The sequence below is a fragment of the Saccostrea cucullata genome, unplaced genomic scaffold (assembly GCF_032062105.1).
Source record: "Saccostrea cucullata isolate Sc308-1 unplaced genomic scaffold, CSIRO_AGI_Scuc_v1 ctg6027, whole genome shotgun sequence".
Lineage (NCBI taxonomy): Eukaryota > Metazoa > Mollusca > Bivalvia > Ostreida > Ostreidae > Saccostrea > Saccostrea cuccullata.
Window position 1 is genome coordinate 17,244 of NW_026929097.1, and position 11,772 is coordinate 29,015.

The 11,772-nt window shown below is 35.2% G+C and overlaps 1 protein-coding gene across 1 annotated transcript; it reads right to left on the reverse strand.

The window, feature by feature from the left end:
* Nucleotides 1-451: 451 nt before the first annotated feature.
* Nucleotides 452-11,450, reverse strand: LOC134279768 (alpha-mannosidase 2-like). Its single transcript, XM_062762170.1, has 10 exons — nt 11,247-11,450; nt 8,954-9,119; nt 7,247-7,377; nt 6,513-6,612; nt 5,051-5,188; nt 2,476-2,587; nt 2,122-2,258; nt 1,886-2,027; nt 1,479-1,609; nt 452-1,276 (listed from the first exon to the last, which is right to left on the reverse strand). Exons 1-10 carry the CDS (start codon nt 11,291-11,293, stop codon nt 767-769), a joined length of 1,614 nt encoding a protein of 537 aa, XP_062618154.1. The 5' UTR covers nt 11,294-11,450; the 3' UTR covers nt 452-766.
* Between the last annotated feature and the right edge of the window lie 322 nt (nt 11,451-11,772).

Genomic DNA, 11,772 nt, shown 5'->3' on the forward strand with positions numbered 1-11,772 from the left:
GCTCTCTTAAGTATCAAATGACATGGAAGACATAAACATTCTTTGCGTTTGACAGATGAATACTGGTATTACTACAGAAATTAAGTTGACTATAGATTGAAAAACTGAAGTTATCTTGTTTGTCATGCAATTTTCTAAACAAATTTTGCAGAAGAAATACAATGCAGATCTCATCAAATATGCACAACTGGTCTGCAAATTCACAGTTCATGGTATAAAATTCATTCCACATACATGTATAATATTTTCAACATTGTATGTTTAAACACTGCAGAAAATAAGCAACCTGTATTAAAAGACCACCTGTCCCCTTTGTGACTCTTTTTCCTTTCTCTGTTGGAAGGTCTATTAATACAGGTTTGACTGTACATATATAGTTATGTTGAACAAGGCTGCCTCTTCCTAAATTGAGAATTTCAGAATTTCATGCCATTGGATCAGGGGTTCTTGTGTTAGGGCAGACTCTATTATATATCTGATCATTACTCGACTTTGTTGTATAATATACAGAACAAGGTATTTATAGTACAACATGACTAGGAGGAGGAAGTCAATTTCTATTTTACATCTAATAATACAGATAATCCAGGAAGCGAGTCTAATACAGTGCATTCCCAATTTGTCATTAAAAAACAGAATAGATTTTTAGGGAAAAAGTATAGCTTTGAAATACCTCTCTCTCTATCTCTCTCTCTCTGGAACATGCAGTTATCAAATCAACTGTTATCCTTATTTGAAAAAAAGCAAAACTTAATGACAGCAAACTTTAATGACAAAGCACCTTAAAAGTTTTAATTTCCATGGCATTAAAAGAGACTTCCTTATATTTTGGTATTTCTTGTAATATCACAGTTCCTGTTAGTGATGTCTCCCATGCTTTTTTGATTGAGCAGTCCATAAATAAATCCCATAAACTAAAAGCCTCAGGGTTTGAACAAACATTGTTTTCTGATGCTGTGTTGCAATCAAACTTCCTTTTATGCACCACTAGCAAGTATGAAGCTATGGTGGAATGGTTCATTTCTTCCACCTTGTCTATATGTGAGGTTGTATACCTGTAGTTGATGAGATGAATGTTACAAGGAAGACTCTGTTTGATCAATGAGACATGTTGTCGTGGATACACATGGGAGACAGAGTTTGTCTGTTTGATCAATGAGGCCTGTTGTCGTGGATACACATGGAAGACAGAGTTTGTCTGTGCTACAACACTGGGGTTCTCTAGTTCATCAGAAAGCTGGCTGACCAGAGATGATGGAAAACAAACGTTAGATATCTATAATCAACAAATAAACAGGATATTATTCATGTTTAATTTACTATTTTTTTTACTTATATTTTACACTTATAACTGGCTTGGATTAAGAGTTTTTCACCAAATGCTACAATAAAATCAAACTTTAGATTTTTTATCAAAGATAATTATACCCCTTCTTTCATTATGTACCATTATGTGTATATTTTTACATGTGATTAACCTTGTTTGAGGACTTTCTCTCAAATATCAACATAAATGAACTCCTGGTTTGGACATTGTCTGTAACCCCCTCGCCGAGCCCCCGCCAGTCGTCCTGTAGCATTCTACGGTCCAGCCCCACCTCCAGCCAGCCTGTAACATTTAGAGGGGGGACTTGTGGTCATATCAATATATTGACTAATATCATTACATTCCATGGAGGTCAAAACTATCATATTGTTATGAACAACTGTATTTTTAGATTATGAATGAACTAGAAAAAAAATCAATAGTCCAAGAATAATTTTGGCAGAGACCTCAATTGCCAAAAGCCTGGGAACCAAGTTAATGGCAGCTACTGACTGAACATCTTATGTAAACTAAGATTGAATCTCCAGTATTTCAATGATTATTGCTTTGTGTACAAACCTGGTGACAGACTCGCGGCTCCTCTAGAGGATGTGGTAAGTAGAGTTAATTTGCTGCTTTCATTTTCAACAGAAGCCATGGTTGTCATGGGGAAAAAGTTACCCTGTATACCTCTCTTTGTAAATGTCCCCTTTCTGTGCATCTGTATAAATACAAATGTATATGTAAATCTGTATAGGCTAATAGGATAAGCTCCTCGACAAAAACAAAACGAAACAGATTTTTAAAATTTTTACCTGGAATCCATTTAGATCCACACACAGTTCACTTTTGGATCCTCCTACATCAGATTCTATTCGCATCATCAGTTCTGTGTTGTCAAGGCTCTGTATGTTAATGTTGTTCTCTATGTAAACTCCTCTATTCATAAGCCCTAATTAAAAAGTCCAAAGAGGGCAGATATGTAAAAACTTGACATAAAAAAAACTGTTTTATTGCATAAAATCAAAATATCGAAATTGGACTTGATCGTGTTATTTAATTAAAAATAGTTTGAAAACTCAGGTATTTGACAAATTGTTATCCATAAACATTAAATAGTATGAAGTGAAATTATTGATAAACATTTAAAAAGGCTGAAGTGGAATTACCAGAAGTTTTATGGACTGTAAAACTTTGGATCACACTGAGCTGAACAGTAACAACTCTTGAAAACAGTGGTCCGTCGATAAGAAATAAAGCTTCTAATGGTTCAGAGAAAGTCTACAATTTACAAATCAGCTGAAAATACTTGATTCCATAACTATATTATCTACACAAAAATGCTGAAACTAATATGCATACATGTTTATCTCAGGTGGCAAACAGAACCTAACAAATACAGGAAAGCTTTAGAGCTTGGGTCATGGTTTTTTCATCATTTGGAGAAACTCTTCGACCATCAATAGTGATGTCATGGAAGACAAGAGACCCACTGGCCTTATAGGTCACCTGAGTATCATGTAACATTTTTCCAGCAATTGAATTTGGTTCGTGTTTGAAACCAAAATCCATGAAATTCACATTTTTGAAAGAGGCAACATTGTTTATCAAAATTATACACTTTACATGCTTACTTTCACTGGTTACTGAATACCCAGAGGTAGATCAGAGTAACAAAGAGAAAATGCATTTCCACTTTATAACCACCAGTTACGCACACCACCCCACAGGAATCACTAACCCTAGAGCACATACTTCAAAGTTTTATAAATTTTATTTCATCATAAATGGTTGATTAATACCAAAGAGCAGATTTCAAAGCATTAATTTTACTAACTACTAAGTAACTCAGACTAAGTACCCCCCCCCCCCTCCCTCCTGGTATCCCTGACTCAGGGGCCTTGAAATTAATCATTTTGGAAGAGGAACCTTTCAAATTTATCATTAAATATGTACTTAGATCATTGGCGTAATATCTAGGAGAAAAAGAATAGATTTTCAAAGAATTCATGCATTTTCACAATATTATCAATAGAGCCCCGCCCTAACACCAGAACCACCAACCCAGGGACTACGAAATTCACAATTTTGGAAGAGGCAGCCTTATTCAACATTACTTTGTACTTGGTTAGTTTATTCAATGCCCAGAAGCAGAGACGAAGATTTCAAAGAAATAATGCATTTTCAATATATAATCAATAGAGCCCCACCCTAAGCACCAGAACCCCCAACCCAGGGGCCATGAAATTCACAATTTTGGAAGAGGCAGGTTTATTCAACATAACTTTGTACTTGGTTAGTTTATTTAATGCCCAGGAGCAGAGAAGAAGATTTTCAAAGAAATAATGCATTTTCATTATATAATCAATGGAGCCTGTTCCTAACTCCAGGACCCATGACCCTGGGGTCATGAAATTCACAATTTTGGAAGAGGCAGTCTTATTTAACATAACTATATACTTGGTTAGTTTATTTAATGCCCAGGAGCAGAGAAGAAGATTTTCAAAGAAATAATGCACTTTTACTATATAATCTATATAGCCCCACCCAAGCATTAGAACCCCTGACTCTGAGGCCATGAATTTCAAAATTTTGATAGAGGACTCAATGCTGATTACAATCATGCCAACAGTTTGACTGCTTGATGTCCAGTAGTAAAGAAGAAGATTTTAAATATTGCATTAATTTTAGTGGTTTTGGCCTCCCCCCCCCCTCAGGCCCCAGGGGAGCAGGGACCATGAAATTCACAATTTTTGTTCCCCTTCACCCATAGATGCTTTGTGCCAAAATTGGTTGAAATTGGTGGAGTAGTTGCAGAGAAGAAGCTGAAAATGTTCAAAAGTTTATGACCGATTGACGACGAACGAAGACGGACAAAATCAGATAGCAATAGGTCACCTGAGTGACTCAGGTGACCTAAAAATGTTAATCTCACATGATGTGTAAGCTTACCTCTGCTGATATATCAAGGACAAAAGGGTAAAATTACATCAGCTGATCCATCAGGGATTAAAATGTAAACTTACCACTGCTGATCCATCAGGGCCAAAAGTGTAAACCTAACTCTGCTAATCCATCAGGGACGAAAGTGTAAAAATACCACTGCTGGTCCACCAGGGACTAAAGTGTAAAATTACCACTGCTGGTCCATCAGGGACAAAAGTGTAAACCTACCTCTGATAGTCCATCAGGGACAAAAGTGTAAAAATACCATTGCTGATCCATCAAGGACTAAAGTGTAAACTTACCTCTTTTGGCCCATCAAGGACAAAAGTGTAAACCTACTTCTGATGGTCCATCAAGGACAAAGATGTAACTTACCTCTGTTGGTCCATCAAGGACAAAAGTGTAAACCTACCTCTGCTGGTCCATCAGGGACTAAAGTGTAACTTACCTCTGTTGATCCATCAAGGACTAAAGTGTAACTTACCTCTGTTGATCCATCAGGGACTAAAGTGTAAACTTACCTCTGTTGATTCATCAAGGACAAAAGTGAAAACTTACCTCTGTTGATCCATCAAGGACTAAAGTGTAACTTACCTCTGTTGATCCATCAAGGACTAAAGTGTAACTTACCTCTGTTGATCCATCAAGGACTAAAATGTAACTTACTTCTGTTGGTCCATCAAGGACTAAAGTGTAACTTACCTCTGTTGATCCATCAAGGACTAAAATGTAACTTACCTCGACATGTCAATCAGGTACAAAAGTATAAAGTCCATTGAGGCTAAAGTGTAAATTTACCTCTGCTGGTCCATCAGGGACAAAAGTGTAAGCTCCTCCTTTGTCTTTAAACAGTGTAGACCATGCCTTCCCTGAAGTGTAGGTTACAAACTTGACCTCTGACCTCCATATGAATCCAGCAGAATTCTGCTTTATATACTGAAATTATTATAAAATAATTCTAAGGAAATTGTCCCTTTGCACTCACTTACAAAGCAATTATTTCTTACAACAGTCTTTTGAATAATATGTTTTCTTCATTTAACATATTAATTTCCAGACATAACTTGAACATAGCTACAGTAGAATTTAAGTTTAATATGTAAATATAACAACATTTTTTTAATAAAAATTATACATTCTGAGCTTAGAAAAAACCAGAAGTCTCTGTCAAGACTGAAGCTCTACTGGTTTGAACTTATAGCAAAGGAAGAGAAAAGTACTTAAGCAGCTGGGATTTGAAACTAAATAGAAAAATGATCGTTGATAAAGTCTCTTTAGGTTCTTAGTGTAGTCTACTTGTGTGCCAAGTTATACTGAAATCAGACCAAAACTGTAGGAGGAGTAGCATTTTGAAAGAATTTTACAGACATTTATATTTTTAGTAACCATGGCAACACCGTTCATCAAAATTAAAATTCGATACACAGAATTATGTATCTTAGTATAGTCTAATTGTGTGCCAAGTTATATCGAAATAAGACCAAAACTGTAGGAGGAGTAGCATTTTGAAACAATTTTACAGATATTTCTATTTTTAGTAACCAAGGCAACACCATTCATCGAAATCAAAAACTGATACATAGAATTATGTATCTTAATGTAGTCTACTTGCGTGCCAAGTTATACTGAAATCAGACCAAAACTGTAGGAGGAGTAGCATTTTGAAAGAATTTCGCAAAAATTTCTATTTTTAGTAACCACGGCAACACCGTTCATCGAAATCAAAAACCGATACATAGAATTATGTATCTTAGTGTAGTCTACTTGTGTTTCAAGTTATACTGAAATCAGACCAAAACTGTAGGAGGAGTAGCATTTTGAAAGAATTTCACAAAAATTTCTATTTTTAGTAACCACGGCAACACCGTTCATCGAAATCAGAAACCGATACACAGAATTATGTATCTTAGTGTAGTCTACTTGCGTGCCATGTTATACTGAAATCAGACCAAAACTGTAGGAGGAGTAGCATTTTGAAAGAATTTCACAGAAATTTCTATTTTTAGTAACCACGGCAACACCGTTCATCGAAATCAAAAACCGATACACAGAATTATGTATCTTAGTGTAGTCTCTTTGTGTGCCCAGTTATATTGAAATTAGACCAAAACTGTAGGAGGAGTAGCATTTTGAAAAATTGTTTACAGACAGACGGACAGACGGACAGCTAGACAGACAGACGGACAGACGGACGGACGCCGGACGCATTACTATCGCATAAGCTCTTCTGGTCTCTGACCAGTAGAGCTAAAAAACTAACCTGTAATCTCCCATTGCATGTATAGAAGTATGCTGTCAGATAAGTATTGCTGATGATGAAATATGGCGATTTGTCTATTTCTACAGTAATTCCTGGTAACCTTGAAATGTGGAAAGCTCAAATCATAGAGAATGATACGAACCCTTTTACATATCACATCCTGTATTATCCCGAGAAACCAATATCAGCCAGAGGGCCAAAGGCCCGAGGGCTGATATTGGTCGAGGGCTGATACAGGATGTGATGTGGAAAAGGGTATGTTTTATTATGTTTATTACATACTTAGTAATAAAATACAGTACACATTAAGTTGAGAAGAAAATAAGTAAATAATCATGCACAGACTTCTAACATGTACACGGTCTATTGTCTCATACAGTGTGGGTTTGTTTCTACATGTACTTCTATTTCAAATGTGCCCGATCCGTAATTTGAAAATAATCTATTATTTGTCAATAAGATTATCCTTACATTCAAAAAGTTAAAATTAAATGCAAATATGTAACCCCCAAAATATGTGTATGATGTTTTTTGAGGTTTAATTTTCTAAGAGTGTGATATTGATCCGTATCAGCCCCGCAAATCCATATCAGCCCTGCTGGGCTGATACCACTATTGTGACGTCAGGCATATCGCATATGCAAAAATCCTGTATTTATTACTAAGTATGTAATAAAATGTTATATCAAAGATATGTAAAAATTAGTGATAATGAACTCAGTAAAAATCCATACCTTGTACTTGAGGAGAATTTGATTGGCTCTTTAAACAGAACCAGCCTGGTCTGATCATTCTGATTTTCTTCCTCTTGCTGTATGGTTATGAAGGAAATAGACAGTGCTGGCAAGATGACTTCAAAGGACAACTAGAAATGTTCAGAAACTCTGTACAGTAAAACTGGTTTAGTATGAATACGGATACTTGTGTTGCGATTTCATGGATATAATGAAGGTTTTTTTTTTTGATCTCCAAGTATATAAATTTTATGAATTCTTCATACGGATATAACCAATTATGTAATTTCACAGGTCCCAGTGACTTCATTATAACCGAGTTTTACTGTATCAACGTACAAAGATTAATTGAAACTAAAATATACATGTATTTAGTTATACATATGCATATGTCTGAATGTAAGCAGGGACATCTAATTCATTCCTCCATTAGAATCATTACCCTGAATACATACAAGAGGACCAGAAACTCACCAGAGTAACTCCCCTACATTTTTCTATGTAAAATTAGGATAATATATTGCGGTCAACCCTACCCCAGCTGACCTGAACAAACTTGAATCTGAGGATGCTTCCATAAAAATATGGTTAATCATATGGCTTATTATTCTAAAGAAAAAGATTTTTATGAGTTTTTCCTGTATATTCTTATAGAAAAAGTTGATTGGACAGTGTGGTTCCAATCCCATTCCCAGGGGTCATAACTTAAACAAGCCAAAATCTGCACTCTCTAAGAAGCTTCAATTCAATATTTATAGGTTGCCCATAGTAATCCCAACCTACCCCTGGGGGAGGATCATTTTGAATTTACCACTACCTGAGGATGCTTCAATATACTCAGTAAATATGTCTAGATATGACTTTGCTGTTCCTTACAGTGGCAGATCCAGGAATTTCATAATGGAAGGGGGAGGTAGAAGGTGGGGTGGGGGTCTGGAGGCTGCATCTAAGCCCCCAGTAGGTCTAGAGCAAAGCCCTGGTGGGGGTCCAAAGCAAATTCTTTCAAATAAGAGATGTTTTTCCCTTGATTTTAGGATAATGGACATAATTAAAGTTCTACATACAAAAAATTCAAATGGGGAGGGGGGTGGCTGTGCCCGGCCCTGGATCCACCTTTGCCATAGAAGAAGATTTTACCTAAATATTCCTATTTAGAATTTGATTGCCCATCATGGCCCCATCCACTCACTCTAACGGGTCATGATTTTGAAAAATCTGAATATACAACACCTTAGGCTGCTTCCATATAAATATGACTTATCATGACTTCGTTGTTTTCAGAGAGGAATTTTAAAATTTTTCCATTGTATTTCTATGTAAAATATGATCACCCATAATATTCCATCCTACCTCCAGCGTCAAGATTTGAACGAACTAATATCTAAACTACCTAATGATGCTTCCACATAAATGTGACTAATCGTGACTTTGCTGGTCTTGAGAAGACAATTTTTAAACCAATCAAATTTTCAATACTTCTTAATTATCTCCCTTTGGAAGAGAGTGTGGTCCTTCATTTGATCCAACATGAATCCCCTTTACCAAAGGATACTCTATGCAAAGTTTGGTTGAAATTGGACCAATGATTCTGGTGAAGAAGATGAAAATGTGAAAATTTTACATCAATGATAACAACAACTACAACAGACAAATTTCAAACAGAAAGCTCATTTGAGCCTTCATTTAAGGTGAGCTAAACTGTCTCACTTCATAGAAATCAGTGGAGAAGCTGCCATTCACCAAGACAGGTGAGATCTGGTGGGGAATCCCCAGGGTTGTTGACCTGTTGGTGACCTTGACCTGAGCTCTATCCACAGTCAATGTTATAAGATCCCTTCTACTGTGTCCTAGAGGGTTGTAGATTACTATATCTCTGTAAAAAAGAACCAGAAGTCTCTGTCGAGACTGAAGCTCTACTGGTTTGAACTTATAGCAAAGGAAGAGAAAAGTACTTAAGCAGCTGGGATTTGAAACTAAATAGAATAATGATCGTTGATAAAGTCTCTTTATGTTCTTAGTGTAGTCTACTTGTGTGCCAAGTTATACTGAAATCAGACCAAAACTGTAGGAGGAGTAGCATTTTGAAACACTTTTACAGACATTTCTAAATTTTTTTAGTAACCACGGCAACACCGTTCATCAAAATTAAAATTCGATACACAGAATTATGTATCTTAGTGTATTCTACTTATGTGCCAAGTTATATTGAAATCAGACCAAAACTGTAGGAGGAGTAGCATTTTGAAAGAATTTCACAGATATTTCTATTTTTAGTAACCACGGCAACACCGTTCATCGAAATCAAAAACCGATAAACAGAATTATGTATCTTAGTGTATTCTACTTGTGTGCCAAGTTATAATGAAATCAAACCAAAACTGTAGGAGGAGTAGCATTTTGAAAGAATTTCACAGAAATTTCTATTTTTAGTAACCACGGCAACACCGTTCATCAAAATCAAAAACCGATAAACAGAATTATGTATCTTAGTGTATTCTACTTGTTTGCCAGTAATACTGAAATCAGACCAAAACTGTAGGAGGAGTAGCATTTTGAAAGAATTTCACAGAAATTTCTATTTTTAGTAACCACGGCAACACCGTTCATCAAAATCAAAAACCGATAAACAGAATTATGTATCTTAGTGTATTCTACTTGTGTGCCAAGTTATAATGAAATCAAACCAAAACTGTAGGAGGAGTAGCATTTTGAAAGAATTTCACAGAAATTTCTATTTTTAGTAACCACGGCAACACCGTTCATCAAAATCAAAAACCGATACACAGAATTATGTATCTAAGTGTAGTCTACTTGTGTGCCAAGTTATACTGAAATCAGACCAAAACTGTAGGAGGAGTAGCGTTTTGAAAGAATCTCGCAGAAATTTCTATTTTTAGTAAACACGGCAACATCGTTCATCGAAATCAAAAACCGATACACAGAATTATGTATCTAAGTGTAGTCTACTTGTGTGCCAAGTTATACTGAAATCAGACCAAAACTGTAGGAGGAGTAGCGTTTTGAAAGAATTTCACAGAAATTTCTATTTTTAGTAACCACGGCAACACCAATCATCGAAATCAAAAACCGATACACAGAATTATGTATCTTAGTGTAGTCTACTTGTGTGCCAAGTTATATTGAAATCAGACCAAAACTGTAGGAGGAGTAGCGTTTTGAAAGAATTTCACAGAAATTTCTATTTTTAGTAACCACGGCAACACCAATCATCGAAATCAAAAACCAATACACAGAATTATGTATCTAAGTGTAGTCTACTTGTGTGCCAAGTTATACTGAAATCAGACCAAAAATGTAGGAGGAGTAGCGTTTTGAATGAATTTCACAGAAATTTCTATTTTTAGTAACCATGGCAACACCGTTCATCAAAATCAAAAACCAATACACAGAATTATGTATCTTAGTGTAGTCTACTTGTGTGCCAAGTTATAATGAAATAAAAAAAAAACTGTAGGAGGAGTAGCATTTTGAAAAATTGTTTACAGACAGACGGACAGACAGACGGACAGACGGACGGACGCCGGACGCATTACTATCGCATAAGCTCTTCTGGTCTCTGACCAGTAGAGCTAAAAATCTTTATAAACTTCTGCTGTGGACTGTTTGTTTTTCTACAGGTATCATCTTGCCACCTTATTTCTTTACTTTTAATCTTTCTTTTCTGATCACTGATGCTTGATTGTTGTGTAATAGCTTTGACCATCAGACAGTCCACATCACAGAGCACAGAATAATAATTTTTATTGTCTGGAGATTGGGGAGGGAGAGGGAGGGGATAATTTTATCCTGTGTGATTGGTGACAAAATTGAATTAATTTATAATATCAGGTAAAAGGTTGTCCAAACGTCACTGGTAAACTGGTCCTAAGCATATTCTGTAGTCTGATTCATACATCTTCTTTAAATAGCTTATGAGATTTACTACTTGATAGAAAAAAATAAATATTGTACTAGAAACAGTGTTAGGAATGTTTATTACCTTTTTTCTGACAACCAGATGATTTTTGGCTTTGATTTTCTTGTCATAATGGAGTCCCAATCATCAATCTATAATAGAAATTAAATATTAAAATATTAAATAACATTCAAGAATCATTTTTTGTTGTCCATGCAGGAAAAAATTATTTAAACAATAATTTTGAACATTCAAAGTTTTGCGTTTTTTTTTTGCTTTTTTTCTTTTGACAATTTTTTCCCCTAATTTTTCAGAGATCTACATATTCAAGTTTTGAGAATTTGAGAATCACAATCATTTTGAAAAAAAATTTAATTTAAACAATATTTTATTATGAAAAAACATAAAAGGATTGAATGGCAGGCACAGCCTAAATAAGTCATCTCATTTATACAAAGTCAAAGTCATACATGTAAATATTAGTTATATTATACACTGAAAGAGTTTATATGCATGTGTATATTCAAAAGAATTTTATAAAAATAAGAATAATTATTTAAGAACCATTGCACAAATACATGTTCAGGTAAAATTGGCCTTAATGTATTTT